The 21,760-nt window shown below is 29.7% G+C and overlaps 2 protein-coding genes across 2 annotated transcripts; one reads left to right on the forward strand and one right to left on the reverse strand.

Moving 5' to 3' along the window:
* Nucleotides 1-10,391: 10,391 nt before the first annotated feature.
* Nucleotides 10,392-11,448, forward strand: LOC108340281 (zinc finger protein SHOOT GRAVITROPISM 5). The gene has a single exon (XM_017577547.2). It carries the CDS (start codon nt 10,455-10,457, stop codon nt 10,899-10,901), a length of 447 nt encoding a protein of 148 aa, XP_017433036.1. The 5' UTR covers nt 10,392-10,454; the 3' UTR covers nt 10,902-11,448.
* Nucleotides 11,449-18,933: 7,485 nt separating this feature from the next.
* On the reverse strand, nt 18,934-19,893 carry LOC108336637 (glucuronoxylan 4-O-methyltransferase 2). The gene has a single exon (XM_017573112.2). The coding sequence runs from the start codon at nt 19,891-19,893 to the stop codon at nt 18,934-18,936; it is 960 nt and encodes a 319-aa protein (XP_017428601.1).
* Between the last annotated feature and the right edge of the window lie 1,867 nt (nt 19,894-21,760).

The raw sequence follows: 21,760 nt of genomic DNA on the forward strand, positions 1-21,760 counted from the left end.
AGTGAATACACAAGTTTCACCTGTCAATTCTGAATATCACATATAAAAAATAGTTATTAGACTCAAAATCTTATCTAAGAAAGTCCTAGTAAAAGGTGAAACGATATTATAAAATCTCGACTAAGATAAACTCTTAGTGACTCTGAAAACAAAGTAAGAGTAGAACTTAAACCCAACTCTTAATAAATCAACTCAATAAGGAGAAATTTGTCTCCACTTATATATTATAATTTGATTTTATTTCTAGTTGATATGGAATCTCTAATACAATAATAGTCCAAATCAATAAAATATCACAAATCAATCATAAGATTACATTATTACATTGAATAATTGAACTAAAAACATATCTCTTAGACTCTAAAAGTGTAGCCCAAAATGTTGATATTTACAAAAGCAAGATAAATTTGGGAATTTAACAAGTTATAAGTTATAAAAGAGCTTATTTTTTCAATAAAATAAGACTCAAATAATAGTAAGAATTAACATTATTGGGTTGATTTTGTGAATGACCTATCACTAAAAAGGGAGTGTATAAGTAGATGAAAGGGTTTAGGATAGATTTTTCCAAAATTAGTTGATTTTGGCTTTATTTTGGAGAAGTTTTGTAACTTTTATCTTCACACCTCAATTAAGTTTAACTTTGACTTTAATTGCATCAACACACATTAGAATATTTGAAAATTATTTTATGTGTCTAACAAGCTATTTTCAAAACATTTTTGTTTCACAAACTCAATAAACCTTCAAACACTCATCACCAATGGCGATGGAGGTGGAAGCAATGGTCAATGGGGTTGACATGTTATTATCTTTTATGACTCTCCAACCCTTAGATCATAATGCTCATGGACTCATTTCTTCTTAATGTGAGCACCATTAAAACTTATAGCACTTATTAAGGTAAGCATTATCAAAGCAAAGGAAAATAGTTGTTTTAACACTATCCTCCACAAACTTTAAATAAAATGTTATATTAATGTATGAATGAGACTGTGTGTCACAACAGTACTCTTCAAAGACATTGCCAAAATTTAACAAATATTTATGATAATATGAATAAGATAACTATTAGTAGTTATGGACTATCTTTATACAAGGTGGTGAGTAGTATAAAATGTAAAAAAAGAATAATTTTACACTAAAGAAAAAAAAAAGCATAATTCCAAATTTGAAAAACTATATTAATACTGTAAAAAAATAATTATATAATGATTTGGAATTACTCAACACAACCAATAATAATTTCATAATTCCAAATCATTATATAATTCAAATTCAATATAGTTTTTCAAATACATCTAACTTTAACTTTTTACACTTAAATCATTAATTCAACCAATAAAAACATTTATACTCAAATCAATAGATCAATTACGACTTAAAATAATTTACCTTACTCTACAAGTTACTTACATTCCTTGTAATATCTATAAAGAGTTGGAAATTTTAAAAATATTAAAAACATTGTGCAATGTAATCAAGAAATACCAAACTTTAGTCATAGTTTAAATAAAATAAAATTGTTGAGATAATATTTTTTCTCAACTGACCAACTCAATAACGAGCAAAAACACTCTCGAAACAAAAAATTAAAGGATATTAAAATAAAAAATATGTAGTTTAAAATAAAATGCAATCAAGCTTACCTTTTAAGGATTGGCCAACAATTATAGGATTTGAATTTGAAAGAGATGAGAGCTAAAAGAAAAAAAACTGTAGATGTAACCTTTTCAGAAAAAGAAACAATAAAAAAAATGAAGAAATTATCTTTATATATATAATTATTTATATGTTATTTATAATATAGTTTGTGTATATTTTATGAAATATAAATTTTTATTATGAATTTAGTATGATCTCTTCGTATTTTACATTATTTTATTTTATTTTAATAAATTTTTATGTGATAAAAAATTATTGATAAACTTTGATATATAAACATAGTTCACAATAATACTTACTATTAACTTATTTAGTAAATAAGGAAGAAAAAAAGAAAAGAAAAAGAATAAATCTTAAGACAGACTTAACCATAACAGTGGGTTAATTATTTAATTTTATTTTAGTAATTTTAAATTGTTACTCGTTATCAATTTTATTTAAGTTCTTACATATTTATCAATTTTATTCTATTTCATTTTTACAATTTATTAGATAATTTATTTCTATGTAATATTTCATCATTTAAAAAGAGATATATATGTTTTAGTACATAAACATTTCCCAAGTTAAAGTAAATTGATTATAACTTCTACATTTTTTTAACACTTACTTGAAGAATAAAATGTTTATAGTAAAAAAAATGTAGAAGTTAAAGTATTGCTTTCAAGTAAGTGTTTTAATCAATTTTACTTGCAAATATATATTTAAAGTTAAACTTGAACATTATTTAAGAAATTGATAAATATATTTTTTATTGAAAGGCGTAACACTACCTACTCCATATAATTTTATCTAATGATGATCTTCCAGTATTTATAGTAATTTTTTTTCTTTCAATTTCTTACTGAGTATATTTAAGACGTTAGTTTGTAATACTCATATTTAAAAATATATTTATAGGTACAATTATAAATTAGGAATACAAATGAATTTATTTTTGTAGTATTAACCAATCTGTTTTTTTTTATGAAAATTCTTGAATGGATCATGTTTGAGTATAGACATAAGTAATATTTTAATTTTTCAATTGAACTAGGGATGGGGACGAGGATGTTTATATCTGCTTTGTTTCTGATTTAATATTCGTTCCAATATCATTATCTCTTTTTATCTCGTTTTTTTTCAAATTACTAAAATATATATATATATATATATATATATATATATATATTTTATGACGTCCCAAAATATATAGAAAACCATATATAATAAAGATGTCATCATTGTATAATATAAAAAAGCAGTCAAGATAATTAAGGATTACAGTCATCCTTAGAATAGCGTGAATTGAAAACTAGAGTATTAGAGTTTCCCTCTGGAAATTACAGAGAATTTAAAACTTTAAATGCACAAAAGTTCTTCAAAGCTAGCAAATAAAAGCTAGAGAATCTAAACTGCAGCGCTACCGTCCCCATCAAGAACTGTTTCCAAAGTATCCTCCTTGCTATTTGCTCCCGTATAACGAATTATACGATCATCGCACATACCCAAACACAAACACAAACAAGTAGGGGTGAGCTAGACATAAAAGCATGTTATTCAACCTCACACGACATGCAAAAATAATCACTCAAACATGGTAAAATGACATCGCAGGACTTGTTACTTTATAAACCGACTCGTCCGGACTAGAATGATAGTCGAGCTATAACGGGTCTTGCACTCGTGGTAGCTTATGAAACTTGGGCTCCCCCACCCTACCACACTCACGAGGTTAATCCATTATCACTCACCTTGGGCCATACTGGAAGCACCCAAGACTAAGACCTCATGCTACTCCTCACCACATGGTTCAATCCTCTCTACATGAGAAGAAAGACCATTGGAGTTTCAGGATGACCCCCAAGACTGAGCTCCTACTTTCATTCTAAACACTACTAGGGCACCACCATGTATCCTCTCCTTGAGGATCATGGAATTACATCCATGAATCATACTGTCACTTTGAAACTTAATCCCAAGACATGAATAACCGGATACCATCATATTATCACAGTGAATCCAACATATCTCATACATTCACATACTTCCAACATAAATCACATCGTTATAGTTCACATCCATGTTCAGATGCATAAATTCAAATCCAATAAAATCCAATCATTTCATAAATCATACAAACTGAATATATTCCAACAAGATATATTACACAATAATTTAACAGTACATAATCTGTTCAATAGGATTTAAGTTAAAAACTTGTCGAGTAGACTTCCAGGAAAGAGAGGTGCATCACAATGGACAACTTAAGTACCAAGTCTTTCCTTAGCCAAAGTGTTCCTCAACTAGTTTTTAACAAATTTCTTATTTACAGATTCAAAACAGCATCATATAATATTGACACTAAAATTCAATATAATTTAATTTTCTAATATATAATATATTATATTACTCATCTTCCAATCTTCAAAATACAACTACACATAAAATTTAAGAATATAATTATTCAAGATTTTACTCAATTCAAATAAATTTACTATTTCGTGAAAAAAAATTTCTTCACTCATATCATTAATTAAATATTTGAACCCATCAAACTAATTAACGACATGTTTAGATTATGTGGTAAAATTTTCAGTCCAATCCAACGGTTAATAAGGCAGAACTCATAATTTTGTATAAATGGTCCAAAGACAGAAATTAAGCAATATTGAGATCCCTCAGAAGATACAAAATTAATATCTCTAAATCTATAACTCAAATTTCAAATCTGAACGGTCAAAGTAATTCACTATGTGTTAGAAACTACATATTAAAATTTCCGGTTGATCTAACGGTTAACTAGATAAATATTGAGGTTTTACCGAGGTAACTCAGGGACAGAATTTTAAGTGGTTTTCGGTTAAAATAAAATTAAAATAATAAATAATATAAAAAAATGATGAATAGTAAAATTTTTGGACTATAAATAGCCATGAGGGAGGAGGCTATTTTGCACAAAGAGAGGAATAATCAAGTGAGAAACCTTGAGAAATAGAGAAGAAAGAGTTAGGAAAAAAAAATTATTTGCAAGAAGAGTAGAGGCTCTGGAGGATTTTCGGGGAAAACGAATTCGGAACAAGAGAAGTCTGGAATAGAGGTAGGGGAGCTAACCTTTCTATGCTTTTATATTATGATTTAGTATTTTTTTATTAGTATGCATGTCTTGAAATTATGTGTGAATATTGTTAATGCTTACTGTATGCCTATCTATATTGAATTTCGGTGTTAGTATTATATGCTGTTGTTTTGAATCTGTAAATAAGAAATTTGTTAAAAACTAGTTGAGGAACACTTTGGCTAAGGAAAGACTTGGTACTTAAGTTGTCCATTTTGACGCACCTCTCTTTCCTGGAAGTCTACTCGACAAGTTTTTAACTTAAATCCTATTGAACAGATTATGTACTGTTAAATTATTGTGCAATATATCTTGTTGGAATGAATTCATGTTATCGTGGTAGATATGGAATTATGAAATATAATTGTGATGGTAGGATAGAGGAATCTTAAAAACTGGAGTTGGTACATCCCTGATCATAGAGCAGCCCTGGTCTAATCCAGTAAGTTGTGACTAGTCATATGTACTGGCGTTTATAGTGAGTTTGATTCATCAAACATTTGATTCTTCTCCGGTGACCATTTATGGTGATATTTTAGAATTGTTAATTTATTTTGTGATTTATGTGGAAAGTATGTGAATGTATGAGGTATGTTGGATTCACTGTGATAATATGATGGTATCCGGTTATTCATGTCTTGGGTTAAGTTTCAAAGTGACAGTATGGTTCATGGACGTAATTCCATGATTCTCAAGGAGAGGATACATGGTGGTGCCCTGGTGGTGTGTAGAATGATTGCATGGTGGTGCCCTGGTGGTGTGTAGAATGATTGCATGGTAGCTTAGTCTTGGGGGTCATCCTGAAACTCCAATGGTCTTTCTTCTCATGTAGAGAGGATTAAACCATGTGGTAAGGAGTAGCAGGAGGTCCTAGTCTTGGGTGCTTCCAGTATGGCCCAGGGTGAGTGATAACGGATTAACCTTGTGAGTGTGGTAGGATGGGGGAGCCCAAGTTTCATAAGTCACCACGAGTGCAAGACCGACCATAGCTTGGTAATCATTCTAGTCCAGACGAGTCGGTTTATAAAGTAACAAGACGAGTCGGTTTATAAAGTAACAAGACGAGTCGGTTTATAAAGTAACAAGTCGAGTCGGTTTATAAAGTAACAAGTCAAGTCAGTTTATAAAGTAACAAGTCCTCTGACGTCATTTTAGCATGTTTGAGTGATTATTTTTGCATGTCGTGTGAGGTTGTATAACATGCTTTTGTGTCTAGCTCACCCCTACTTGTTTATGTTTGGGTATGTGCGATGATCATATAATTCATTATACGGGAGCAGATAGAGGAATATCATCTGACTCAGTGCCAAGGAAGGGAAAGATAGAAGAAAAAAGTAGAAGAACTCAAATTATAATTAGGATTTTTCAAATATGAGTTTACAACATATATAGACATATATCAACTAGAAAAATTTTAATGGTGAGATTACGAGATGTTACCGTAAATGTAATATTACAATACATAAACTATGAAAATTCAAATGTGAGATTTTAAAATGTTACCTATATTACTTCATCATCTAATTGTTTGACTTGTTTTATATCTCGATACATATCTTTTATTCCAATTTTGATTAAAATATAATTATATTCAAATCACGTATTATCAATTTCATTTAATAAAATAAATTTTATATCTCACAAATTACGTATTATCAATTTCATTTAATAAAATAAATTTTATATCTCACATATAAATTGTATTTAATTGTGTAAACTTTTTATTGATTAGATGATATTAAAATTTAGGGTTAAATATGTTTTTAGTCCCTAAACTATTGGCCGTTTCTGGTTTTCGTCCCTCTTTCAAAGTAAGGTACGATTTGGTCCTCAATCTTTAAAAAACGTTCGTTTTAGTCCTCAAAATTTTGTTTTTAGTCCTCGTTTTAGTCCTCGTTTTAGTCCTCAAAATGTTCGTTTTTTCGACTAAAACGAACGTTTTTTAAAGATTGAGGACCAAATCGTACCTTGCTTTGAAAGAGGGATGAAAACTAGAAACGGCCAATAGTTTAGGGACTAAAAACATATTTAACCCTAAAATTTATCTTCTTTGTTGTCTTTGATACTTAATTTTTCTTTGATTTAAAAAATATTTGTTATGCTAAAACAATTTTAATTTTATTGGCTTAACTATTGATATTTGAAAAACTTTCTCACTATTCAACGTATTTTTCACCTTATAATACTCTTAATTGTCGCTATTTTATTAAAATGTGTATCAAATTAATATTTTTATTTGTTATTCATTTTTATCATGTAAAATATTGTTTTTAATGATTTTTATATAATTATTTTCGTTTCTAATTTATTTTCATAAATATAATTTTACCATCACAATTGTATAAAAATGTTTTATAAAGTTTTTTATGCAAGCACACATGTTTGACTTAAAGAGGACAAGTATTTTTAGAAAAGACGAATATTATTGAAGTGTTTAAAATATTTAAAAGTATATTTGGTTTAGTAAGAGATAGTTCGCAAACTTTTCATTTACTATGTAATTTAAAAAAAATTATCTCTGTTATTTTATTTTTAATCTTTGCTTTATTTAAAGTATATTTTGTTTTGCTCAAATAATGGGTTCAATTAGTTCTATTTGAATTTTTTTTTTAGATGTTCAAAATGATTTTTATTAATTATACATGTTTTTATTTAAAATTTTATTGGTGATGTGTCAAATATTTTATATAATTTTTTGTTTTTTTTAATATTTTTATTTTGTTTATCATGTAGTATATTATTTCATTTTTTTTATTTTCTAACTTATTCTATCACTATAATTGTATTAAGTTTTTAATTCACTATAATAAAATAATTTAATGTCATGAAATTCAGATGAAGTACTTTTGTTTAAATTCAAACTATGATTTATGATTTTATATTTTTTTTCTTAATGTATAAAAAATATTTTATTATAATTTAAAAAAATAAAGCAAATAAACATTGAAAATATTTTAAAATTGAATATTTATTTATTTTTTATAATTTTTAACTTTATTAACTTTATTTTATTAACATTATTTATTGTTTAATTACTTAACTTTTCATTTTATTTTTTCACTTTTATTCTATTGTTTGATATTATGATTTAAGTTTTATGCAATTATCTATTACTTACAAATATTTGACATTAAATATGTTATTTTAATATTAAATATTTAATAACATCGTGTTTATGTTTTTGGTGAATTTTTTATAAATAATAATTAATTAATATTAAAACAGTGACACAAATAAATTCGTTACTTGACGAAAATAAGAATGAAACAAAAGTTTCATACCTATTGAATATGAAAATATAGATGTATAAATTTTTACTTGAAAGATGATAATAAGATAATGAAATTTAAAAAATTAGAATGAGATAAATAAATTTTCCCGTTGAGTTAGAGAAATATTTAATGTTTAACCATGTTTTATTTTTTATTTACTATGAAATTTGATTGGTTAGAATCTTATTTCAATGAAAATGACTGATATTTATAATAGCTCACTTTCACTCCATACTTTTTGACACTTATTAAGTAATTGTTGCAGAAAAAAGAATCAATATATATATATATATATATATATATATATATATATATATATATATGCTTGCAAGTAAATTGTTCTAAATAACACCTTTTAAATATAAAAGGATTAAAACTAGATTTAAGCAAAATTAACAAATTAAAAAATATTTAATCCTGTGATTTAAACAATGAGAGGATATCCCAGGCACTACCCTGCTTATTTCATTAACCTTAATAATAAGTATGAAATAGTAAAAAATAATATTATCTCCTAAATTTATTTTTCATATATGTTTAAAATAAAAATTATGTTAATTTAATATACATTATTTATTATTTTTAACATTTCATTAAATTAATAAGTTATTAAATAATATAAACGTGCTTTATAAAAAGCTTATACTAATGAAATGTTAACCAAAATAGAATATGTACCGGAAGAAAAAAGAAAGAAAAATAACTCGAGAAAAATTTCATCACTTTTTCTTCAATTCAAATTTTATTTATTTATTATATTTTCGTATTTATCTCTCCACCTTTAAAATGCAACATTAAATCGATAGTATTATATTAGGGCATGAATTTTCTCTATTTTGTCCATGGGCGCGCACGTGCGACTGTAATTATTACACACCCACATTCGTATACGCCATGCTCATCTCCTCTCCTGCAAAAGAAAAAAGTCAATATTAATAAAAATTAGAATATTAATAAAATAAAAAAGATACCAAACAACCTTTTCACCATCTCAATTCTCAAACCCAGGGTCCCTCTCATCCCAATAACGTCATCCGTTATTTTCCCTCCCTTTCCTCAGTCTCATAACGGATTTTCCCACCCTTCAAAACCCCGTCCCCACCTTCTTCCTCAATTACTCTTTTCTCCTCCTCGTTTCTTATTTTTACCATCAATGTACAAAAACAGACTCAAATAAATCATCTTAATTACTGCCTCATTTTCTCCTTTCTTCCTTTTTATAAAATCAATTATTTATTCTTTTTAAATTACCTCAATCAGATACCTTTTTTCCTTTAAATTAAATAAAAAGATTTGACAAATACAGTCATAAAACAAATAATTACGACCTTCAAAATTAAAACAGTGCTACTTGTGTATGCTTCAACTGAAATTTCGTATATAACTCAATTATCAAGCTCATAAATATTATATGATTAATTAACGGCAGAATAACCTACCAATCAAATGTTTTCTGAAGTTGACTTTTAAATTAATGTAATTCTATAATAAACACAAATAAGTAATTTGTATAGAAGATAGAAAAAATAGATATAGTTTTGCTGACGGATTATTTATGTTGTTACACACATTTTTCATAAATTGATATATGATTTGGATGTGGAATTGAGTTTGCGTTTAAGCAATATTCAATATTCTGGTCACTCATTTCAATGTTAATTTTTTGGGTTTGAGTAAACTGTTTTCTAATCTATTGAAAATATCAGTTAAAAGTGTTATAATATTAAAGTAAGTCTAATTGATTAAGTAGTTAATATTATAATAAGTATACAATAAAAATCAAAACCATTATATTTTATATTTATAGTTTTTTTTTATAAACTTTTGAATAAAGTCGGTTTAATAAAGTCTAAATCCTTTTATATATGATTATTGATTTGTTTAAATTATTTAGAAGATTAATTGACTCTAACCTTGGCTGACCGATCTTCTCATTATCTGAATGATCAGTCATGTTAATTTGATCAATAATATACCGAATAGTACTTATACTACATGATATTTTGTTATCGTGATAATTAATTAGTGTTAACAGTTTTAACTTAATTAATATATTAAATTTTAATATTAAATATATAGGTAGATTTATGATTGAAATAGTCTTAATATATGTTCAGTGATAATTATATCCTATATAAAAAAAAAAGTCTCTAATAAAACGACCAAAAAAGTTACAAAGTATTCTTCTAAAATGAATATGTAATTATTGTATGATAACAGTTTTGGTTATACTAAAATAGAAATAGAAAGATTGAGAATTTTGAGTATTGGGAAGGGTGAAGTGGTAATTTAAAGTGGTGAAGTTGTTTATATATAGCTCCCGCTACGGGAATTCAGTCTTAACTCGTTCTTTCATCACTACACGATCAAAAACAGTTTCCTTCCTCCTTCTCTTGTAACCGTAACTCGTTCCTTCTCTAATGGAAGACGAAGTTAACAGAGAACTCGACCTTCTCCCACCGTCGCGCTCCGATTCCTCTCTCCTCCGCCTGCGCTCGGCGGTGTCCTCCTCCTCCACCACAGACTGCGGTGGCGCCCCGTCGCTGGACCTGCAGCTGTCGATCAGCGTGCGTCCGCCGGCGGCGATGCTGATGTGCGACGGCGTGGATGCGCTGAAGTGGCAGGCCGCGGAGCAAATCCGGCTGGCGGCGTTGGAGAAAGCGTACGCGGAGCGTATGCGGGAACTGACGCGGCGCGAGATGGAGATGGCGCAGACGGAGTTCGCACGTGCGCGGCAAATGTGGGAGCGTGCGAGGGAGGAGGTAGAGCGAGCTGAGAGGATCAAGGAACGCGCGACCAGACAGGTGGATTCGACGTGCATGGAGATCACTTGCCATTCCTGTAGGCAAAGGTTCAGGCCCGCTTGATCCCACAAACACCACTACCTTCCATGATCGCTTTCTTTTGCCTCTGTTTCTGTTTTCTGTTTCTCTAACAAACCAACCACAATAACACTCCCCTTAATGAATTAACCGTTTTCCCCTTCCTCACAATAACACTTAACTACATGCGTGTGTTTCCTCTGTATATCGTTAATTTCATTCCATGTTTTTATTTCCAAGATACATACATGTGTTTGGCGGTGAACAGACAGCACAATTAATACTTACGTACGCGAGTGAGGTCCCGTGAGAGGACGGAGATTCAAGACTGAGCACCCAATCCTGTTTCCTTAAATTATTTCTGCGAATCTGTTTCTTTTACCCTTTTCAGTTAAAAGGATAAATCACAGTCCAGAAATGAACCAGCGTGGTGGTAACCAGTGCCGAACCTTTAGTTTTCAACTTTTCATAAACGTCTGTTATATAATTATTGCTCTTATTACACATCTCGAGGATTGCAACCCAGATATATTACCACAACTTGTGTGTTTCTGCTCTTGAATGCACAAAAACTAATATTATTGTCTAAGAAGGGCGATCTTCCCTCTAAATCATTACATTGCTGTCCATTCTATCTTATTCACCAGTGCGTTACTATTGTATTGCTATTGCCCTTTCAAGCAAAATTAACTACATTCTATATATGTTAATATCTGTGTTTCGATATGCTTAATTAATTATTATATAAAACATACAGTGCTGAAACTGATCGCGAATAACGGAGTGGTGATAAACTTGGTGAGACAAGACCCAAGTTGGGAACTTGGATGACGATAGAACAAATGAATCGGAACAAAAAGCATAGTATACCACCAATCACAAAGACTAGATAGCTGTATCCACTTGTATTCAACTTCTTAACTTTTGCATATCACCCACTATCCCTGTCTATTTTGGATCGGATTACTGACTAAAAGCATCAATCAGAACAGTGAACAGTAGTCCTCCTTTTCGAAGATGTTGCAAGACTGGAATTAGCTTGATATGTCGGCAACACCTTTTTTTTCTGTACGAAAAAAAGGGTCTTAGATTAGGGAAAGTAAGGAAAGAAACACTAGAATTTTTTATCTTATGAAATTTTGTATAATCCCGAAATCCAATTCTCGAGTTCAACTTTTGCAGCAAGTAATAAAGCAAGAGAGTCAATTATCGTAGTCTGCAATTGTCAAGCAACCTCTGATCTAAATAATATAACACTCAGATACGTACAGTGAAAAGGGTCAAGGGTGTGACACAATAATACAGTAGCCACTTTGATTCTATTATGAACTGAAAAAGTATCCAGTGGGCGCAAATCATAGACTTTGCGAAAAGTACGTTTGAGAAACGTTAGGGAAGGCATGAAGTCGCAATCCTCATAAGTCAAATTTGTATCTAGTCTTCCATTTATTCCGAATATGATTTTATTTTATTCAGTAATAATCTAGATATTATGGGTTCATGAATTGCCTTACTAACTACTAGGGGTCTTTGTTACCCACTATTGCACGACAAGCTTCAAAAGTAAGTTACTGCCTCCGTGTCCCTTTTATACGCTATTTTCATCTCATATTATTTTATGTCATTTTTTTCTTCAAAATAATAAAAAGATTAAACATACTTCCTAATTTTGCTATTACTTATTTTTCAAATAAGAGAGTGCAAAAAATTATGTAAATGGTGATTATGTCACAACCTTAATTGTTCTGCATCTTTCTGGATGTTTGATTTAACAAATGGCTTCTTTTCTGCTTTAGGGTACTGAAATCAGCATTATTTGATTCCATATTTTAGGATAGTATCACCCGTAAGTTATTATCATCAAAATCAGATGTTTGTTTGCAGCAAATTGCGCAACAGCCTCAATTATGAGTATATTTTTCCTTTGAAAATTGAAAATCATCGGAAAATGATGGGATATATAATCAAAACGGTATTTCTCAAACAAAATAATCATAGTCTCCTTGTCCACGAGGAAAACTTGGGTCATTCTAGGTTCTTTTTGAAATTTGGAACGGGGGCAAAAACTACAATATGAACCACAGAAAAACAATAATGCTTAATTTTTGAATCCAAACTTAGATAAAACATTGATGAGCTTGGTCATGAATGAAGATCAAACCGTACTCCGACATATGTCCAGCTGAATCACAGTTGCATTGTCTTATATATTTTATTTGGTTACAATCATAGAAATGCTAGAACAATCAATCAATTTCGTTCAGAAAGTCGATAGCACGGTAAAGATGTAGGACATGTTTTCCGATCCATCAAACTAGTCATCATGACAAAACCTTAACATTTGTCTTTTCAGGTTGTCCGCATATAATTGTCAAGCGATACTGTTTTGCTTGGATTGGGGAAAATTATGTGTGCATATACACGATGGTTACACATGCATGAACCATCATACACAGAAGATATCTCCTTTTATTATTTCATTGTTAATATCTGGGACAACCAAATCTACATCGGCATTGCAGGGATATGCAGTGCACAGTACACAACACCCGTACTTATTATTAGTGAATTTCCATACACTACTGAGATTCATCCACCTCCGTTTTGGGGTTGATTCAGCTCCAAATATATAGTAAAGGAGATAAAGGAAACCAGTAAATAATCATTATAACTATGCATTTCTATAGCAATATGACATTTTAGTTCAAGCAACTAATAATTTGCTTTAATTATTGAGAACTACTTTAACTACTATCTAGGAAGTTGAAAAAATCTAGCTACCTAGGTACTTGTTAGGTTATATAGCAATTAAATCTGCTACAATCCAAGCTTGTCAATTACTTTGAAGAGGAGAGGAAGCCATAATAATAATGATAATAAAAAAAAATAAAAAAATAGTGAATGTCGATGTTGTCATGTGAAGATTGAGGTTGAGCAAAGTTGATATAAAGTTGTTCCTGACATAAAGGAGAAATATTTCCAAAAATGAGGGAACCGTTTTCCATGTCTATCTAGGCAGGAAGAAGAAAAGGAAAATATGGAATGGAATGAGGAAGATTGTTGAATCAATCATTTAACCAATCAGGTAAAAAAGGAAGCTAGTTTTGGAAAGTATAGGAAAGTTCTGATCCTGCTAAACTAAAACGCTTGTAGAGTCACACCATGTGAGGTTATTGTGGAGCACCCTTTAATTCCATTATTGGACTTTGCCACTATCTGCTCTTCGGATGCTTAATTACCAATTTCATCAGGAAAGAGATCAACTCAACTTCTTGTTACGGCCACGTACATTATGAGCAATTCTATTATTTCTTCATTTTCTTATATTATTCATCTTACATAATAGGAGCATGGGGCAGAAGAACATGAGAAACAACTTAAAGCATCTCCTTCACTTTGCCCTATTAATCTTACCTCAAATTATATACTATACTTTTCCCCATTCATTATCAGATATCAGCTACTTTCTATCTATATCATCTCTATTTCACAATTCCTTCATCTGCCCAATCTTTCATTATATTCATTAGATGAATGTAAAAGTTTATTACAAGAAATATATAATACTAATTACTGTTTTCTTACAAACATTACTCATTCATAAAGATTCTAAATATTTTCACCAATATAACATCATTATTAACAATAACTATCTTACCTTACATGGGCCAATCTGTTCTTCGCGTCTACTAAACCTTTATATATATAATTTAATTTAATTTTAAGTTATCTAATGTAGTATATATCATTTTTATAATAACTATTTTAAAAATAATGATAAAACTAACTTTTATCATATTGACAATTATATAAGTTTAAGTCTATACTAAATTTTAATCTTTTTATAATAAGAAAAGCAAGCATTAAAGTAATATTTGTTTGATGTGAGATTTATCTTCTCATATTATCTCACTTGAAGATTTTGAATAAATTAATTAAATCGTCATGGTATAATTTTTTTTGTCCCCATGTTACTTATTTTTTTTCAATGGGACATTGTGGACTGGTCTCATATAAACTTATTAGTTTTGACTAAATTTGGAAATGATATACAATAATGGCTCATGCAATTCTACTTCCTATTCTCAAGATGTTATTCCTAATTACAAGGTTTTGAAAAGAAAAATTCAGTATTTGATTAAAAAACACTTGCAAAGTTTATTATGGAAAAAAAATAATCTTGATATAGTTCTTAGCTCTACATAATATATTATAAGTAAAGTTGAAATTTGGCACATTTAAAAAAAAACAAGAAAAACTTTATAAAAGTTTCTTTAGAAAATCTTTCAACACTCCATTTATAACATATTTAAATTGTTTGAAGAAGGAATTTGCTTCTAGTCTTGCTTGTTACATGCGAAAAGTTGGTGTGTCAAAGGGTAGATATATGTGTATATATGGATTCCAAAAAGTTTTCAAGAAAGTGATTAACCATTTAAGAACCAATATGATTTGGGGACTGAACTTCAGCTTTTAAAATTTGTTTTATAAGTGTTTCTGCAACTCAAGAAGATAATATGATATTTTGACAATGGCTATTCAAGGGTCATCAATCTTTCTTGGTTATTCAAGGCTGATTGAAGTCTAGAGAATATAGTAAAGTTCATCAATCTCTCTTGATATACTTGTATTTTTTTTTTGTTGCGTATTAATTTGATTTTGTTTGAGATATTATATCAAGTTTTGATAATTGTATATTTTACTTTATTGTGTTTTGACCTGTCTTTTAATTTGAAAGGTTAAATATATTTTTAATATCTATACTTAAATACGAAATTAAAATTCATCTTTATCCCAAATTTTAATATATTTTCGTTATAAACTTTAAAAATAAAAAGACATAGTCCTTTTTATCTAATGATGTTAATTTTATTTTGGCTTGTTAAACGGTGTTTAAGACTGACATTTGAGTTGAAACGTGTTAAAATAGTATAAATAATTTAAATGTAATCTTGAAACATGTTTGACATGTAAAAAAAATAGTACAACTAGGTTAGGAGGAATACATTTATTCATTTTTAAAATTTAGATTAAAATGTATCAAAGTTTGAAATAAAGATGAATTCTAATTTTGTATCAAAATTTATAGATTAAAAATATATTTAACCTGATTTTAGTGGATATGTTTTAAGTTCATTTTTCTTGCCTTGTTTGATCATATTTCAAATTTAGTGATTTTAGTTGACTAAAAGCTATTTGAATTAGCTAACATGAACTCGATCCCAAGCCAACTAAAATATTTTCACATTGTTTTAATCAACTTCCTTGATTTTAATTTACTAAAAAAGACATATTAACTTCTGTTTTAATTTTTCTAATGCATTTAATTGACTAAACCTATATTTTAATTAACAAAAATCTCAATAGTGGAAAATAACTTGGAAAATGGTTATTTTTCATTTGTCTTTTTCTTAATTGAAAACATTTAACTTGGAAAACTCACTGGGTCTATCGAAGGAGGTTTGCCGAGATATACAAACACCAATGAGATTTGAATCCAACTATATAAATGATTGACACCACTCTCTATCCAAAAACCTCAAGGCAATGGATTAATGAGTCTTTCATCTTCATATAATGCTATACTTTTTCATTTCCATCTAACGTGAGACTTAGATTCGGACTTGGATTTTCAATAGAATTTTGTTACAGACTTCTTCATACCATTTTTAATTTGAAGGTATTTGAAATAAGATTTACTTTCTTTGCAGGTTAATATTTGACAGTTTTTTTTAGTTGGATTATATTTTATATCTTGAGCTACTTTAAATTTTATTAGGTATTTTTTTACATTGTTTAGTTATCCTAGTTGAATTTGATGATGAATGTATTGGAAAGTTGATATTATAGTTAATCTAGTGTTTGTGTTGAAGTTTTGATGTTTTATATTTTGTAAGCTTCATTTCTTGATCTTGATTAGTTTTTTTGCTAAATTGTCTTTTAAGAAGTTTTCAGAACTTTCTTTTAAATGTTAAGTTAATTTTAGTTGATTAAAAATTTTAATCAACTAAAATGTTTTTTATTTTGCTGAGTTTAAGGGCTAAATCATTCAATCGTTTAAATCTTTACTGTAGTTTATTAAAATCACTTAAATTTTAAAGAATGAAATTCTGCTATTTTAACAGGTTAAAATGTAATCTTAATAGGTTAAAAATATAATACGTACAACGTTATGTTTCATATTCTTTTAAATATAAATTAACTAAAAGTTCAACATATATGAAATCTTTCAAAATATTTTGAGATTTGCATTTTAAGAAACATTTTATTGGAGTTTCTCTATAATAATCATGGAATCAAGATCATAGATTAATCAACTTACATTGAAGACTATCAATATTTCCTTTCTTAATGGTTTCAGCTGAAATTTATCCGGCTAATCTTGTTGCATATATTTTTTTTTTCTCTCTTGAAGTTTTATTATTCTTGAATAGGGTTGTTAAGAGTTCCATAAGAGATGGTAAGAGATCTTGTAAGGTTAAATTTTGCATGAATATAGATATCCGGTAACAATGGAAGATTCTTGAACTGGCACTTATGTTCAGTGTGTTTTCAATCGACAATGGAAGTCATTCTCTCCTTGGTGGCAAAGGCGATAAAGGAAGTTTACCACTTATCCCACTAATAAAGCGGTGAGTTCCTTTGTCTTTTTTTGTTTGTGTTTGTGATAGTGGGAAGGTGTATATCTGTTAATCATCAAAATATGAATGCACGAGTTTCTGCACTTCTTGGTGGGTTACTTCATATGGTCCTTTTCCTCTGTGTCTTTTTGTTAATTTTTTATGTTATGTCACCTGTATGATTGGTCTGGCTGAAAGATCAATGGATTTTAAGTTTTGCCTAAATTTTAGGTATCTAATTGCACGTCTTTCATGATCAAGGATTGTAGTTTTCTTCTTGAAATGTATGTTTGTACTTTTCTATCTGTTTTTACTTCCTTTGATGTTTTCTGTTTTCTTCTATTATGTCTATCAAATCTGAGATGGTAGAATGCTAACACAGTTGCCAGTTATTCAGCTTTATCTTTAATTGTAAATATATTGCATAGCAAGTGATTAATAATATTTAGATTTAATTACAAACAGGCAGAATAGGATTAGGGCGATCCAATTTGCCTTCTACATTATTATTTGGTTAAAGTATCTGTGACTATTAGTGTAGATTAGCTTGTGATCAGAGGAGTAATTAGAGTTGGAGATATATATTATTATGTCTCCTTCATTGCTAAACACATGAGTTTTAGTTGCTGGAAATCACACGGCTACTTTGAGAATAGAAGTGAAAACCTAATTCTTCAAGAAAATCAAGATCAGCAAGGTCTAGGAAACCCCTATCAACGAGTTCAAACGACAGATCCAGTTGTGGGTTTGATTTTGACCCTAAGGTTTTAAAACTAATTCTATGAGATTACTCTCTCAGTTTTTCGTCATCAATTATCCCTCTTCCCTTGTCTCTTTTTGTTTTTGCTTTTGCTTCCATTCCTATAGCAATATAAAGCTTTCAGAAAGGTACTGATGGTTCAAAATTATGCATTCAGCGGCAACATGGCATTTATGCTTAGAGAAGGTTGAGTGTGATGTTGATGACTCTGTATGCCTCATGGATTTTCTATCTTATGATCGTTGTGTTGCCCGTTAGTTGCAGAATCCTTCCAATTTTTTTGGCTGTTGAAACTTTCATATGGTTGATCAGCACAATTTTTTTTCAGTGACTCATCGTTTCGAGTTTATGTCAACCAGCATGATTTTTCAACGTGGGATTCTGTTTACAATCTTAGATGGGATTGATTTGCAACATGCTTCTGCTTTCCCCGGGGCAACATGGTCCATCGTAGTAAGCAAAATACTGAAAATTACCTTCAGTTACTTGAAAGATTATTAAGATAACCTGTATCTGCCTCACATTTATTATCATTTGAGCCACTGATTGTATATATTTATGATAGATAGTCAGGGAGTTGAAATTGAAACATTGTTTATCCAGTGGCACGTTTAGGGTGAAAAATGTTAATAGATTAGTGAGTTTTGTATATCATACATGTAACAGAAAACAAAAAATAAAAAATAAAAATTGAGTACTATATCCCTGCCTCAACAGGGCAGAATCTTGTGGAATTTGAGAGACCTCTGATTCTGAAATGCCATAACTTCCCTTTAGAATACAACAAATTCTCATCACACAAGAACTCCCATGAAAACCATTTCTCTATGATACGATCTACATCATGTACTATTACATCTGAAGTATTCCCTGCTCTTGCCAGTACACTAGTGGTGTAAATGGACCCCATTCTGCCTGGTGATTCTGGTGAATCCCCAATGGGTCCATCTACCACCATGACATCCCAGTTCTTTTCATACACCTGTAATGGTAAGTTTTTCAATGCAAGCTTGCATTTTGATTTTTGAAGGAGTCTAGGATTTGGTACACATGCAGCCGGGTTCTGCCTTGCGTGCTTGAGCAGTTTGTAACCTGCTTTTGTTGGCATGTTAGACTCAAATCTGTATATTTCAGTGTTGTTGGAGTTTATTCTTACCTTGCTTATTTTATCAGGGTCATCATCAAGAAAGATGGTGCTACCAGCAGCATTCATGTTTGAGAGGGTGAGGTACTGGGGTTGAAATCCAAATATAAGAAGGTTGCATGGGGATTTAAGAGCAACGAGATCTGAAAGAACTCTGAATTCTTTCTCGGTCAGGGTGGTTGTGGTGTTGGGAGTATGTGATGCAATTTTGTTGCAGGTGGACAAAGGTGAAGAAGAACAATTGTGTTGAGGAGGTGGAAACAAAGCAGATATCCCAGTTGAAAAGGGTGAAGTCTTGACATTGAGGCTCAGAAGTCTGAGGACTGATATGATTGAAAGGATCAAAACAAGGATGGGGATGAGTTTCTTTTTGGTAAGATTCATCCCTTTCCTTCCTTGCCAGTATTTGTGAACACAGAAAATATGATTTTCTTGTGCTCGAGATGTGAGTGAAGGAGAAAATTGAACCAGAGGTGATAGGAGAGGACGAAAATGAAGTACATCAGGGGGCATCTTAATTTTTTTGAATGCTCCTTTACTCTCTCCTTTGAAAAAACTGCTGTTACATTACATCCTTCTCATAGTGTTGTGAGATTTTGGTGATAATAACTGTTCATGGTGGTCCTTTTCATATTGTTGAGTAGGGAGGAAGGGATGGCTTTGCTTCTGTTATAAGTGTCCTCTTTCTTTTCATCCAGCTGCTGTTAGCTACCTAATTGTTGGGGTTGCAGGTTAAGCGTTAAGCTTAGAAATTTAGCTACATGTCTCATTTAGAAAGAAAGTTCATTTCAATCATTTGTTAGGGTGCTGACATGCGTCCTTTAAGTTTGGTTTGTGGTAATGTTTTCTTTTTGGATGCTTGTTTGGTGATCTTGAGTAAGCTTTAAGATGGCTAGCGGGTTGGTGAGGGGTCTCTGTTGAAATTTCAGCACTTATGACTAAGGAGCTTTTCTCATTTCATATGAAATTATTTGAGGTTTGTGATGGGGAGCAATGATTGATTCCTATTTACACTTCTCTTTCTGATTTTGGATTTTTCACTTACAAACTTAATGCTCAACTTGTGGAGTTTCTTATTAAGATTTTCGATACAATGAACTTTATATTCAAGATTCTTCCTGTTATTAGATTTTTTATTTATATTGTATTTAAGTGAGCTCATTCGTATTATATTGATTTAAGTGAGTCATTAAGATAAACTATCGATTCTTATAACATAGATGATTTTTTTAAAATATTATTAAAAAAAACATAATACTAATAAAATATTAAAAAATGAAAAGTTAATAATAGAAGAGCCCCGTCTGGAGCCTCAACATTTCCTTCGGATTCATTGAATTATGCACTTACACACAATAATTCAGTCACTTGTTTTTTGTTTGTCTTATATTAAACATAGGAGTTGGCATCTATAAACGGCCAAATCACCTCTGTCTGACTTAATAAAGATCATAAATATTTATATATTGGGGTTGAAATTTTTATGTTTTCTTAATAATTTAGAAAGATTATTGCTGGTATATTCTGAAGTGAGAAACTCTTCCGATGAAGACGAAATTGCCCCTAACAATAACATATTACTTTGCCGGAAAACAAAAATAGCGTTCTTTGTGGATTGTGCGCGCAACATTTAGCGCGAGACCAGGAATACTTTAATAATTTTCCCTTTCAATTTTCAATTCAATATTATACAAGTGTTTTTTTTTCATATCACAAAATCATAACACTATTGGCTTTCCTTTGGTGAAGATTCTAAATAACTATTAGATTATAGTCTTATTAGTTTCCCACCCTAGTTCTATTATTAAGTTAGGTAGAATTTTAGAATGCAAATTTGTGATTATAAAAGAAAGGTGTATAATTTAAATTTATAAAAATATTACTAAATATGATGGTTTAACTAAAACTAATATTTTTTTTCTAATGTAAGTTGGGAAGTGTGTTGTTTTTGAGTATAATATGTTCACAAATATGGTCTTAAAAATGTTAAATATGTTAACCCTACTCGATTCTATGAAATAAGGTTGAAGCCCTTTTTTTGCGTTGGAACGAAAATCCTAACCCAGCTCGTTCTTTTAGTTGAGTTAGGTTTTCCTACTAACTTAATTTTTTATAAAAGGGTATTTAATAATTTTACTTGTCTTAACGTTTTTTCTAAATTATAATAAGATGCAATTAAGAAAAGAGAAAAAATTATAAAACTAGTAAATATTTATGAGATATCATGAATGACATAAATTTAAATGTCGTATAAGAAAAAAAAATAAAAAAATTGATAGATTAAAGAGTTTAGAAACAATACTAATTCAATTCAACCCACGTTTAGTTAATAGGTCAAATTATATAAGTTGGTTGAAATGTAAAACTCAACCTAGTCTAT

This window comes from Vigna angularis, chromosome 1 (assembly GCF_016808095.1).
Source record: "Vigna angularis cultivar LongXiaoDou No.4 chromosome 1, ASM1680809v1, whole genome shotgun sequence".
NCBI classification, from domain to species: domain Eukaryota; kingdom Viridiplantae; phylum Streptophyta; class Magnoliopsida; order Fabales; family Fabaceae; genus Vigna; species Vigna angularis.

Bases quoted from the DNA above. Each gene is read 5' to 3' on its own strand.
- LOC108340281 (XM_017577547.2), top strand. From the start codon at position 10,455: ATGGAAGACGAAGTTAACAGAGAACTCGACCTTCTCCCACCGTCGCGC.
- LOC108336637 (XM_017573112.2), bottom strand. From the start codon at position 19,893: ATGCCCCCTGATGTACTTCATTTTCGTCCTCTCCTATCACCTCTGGTT.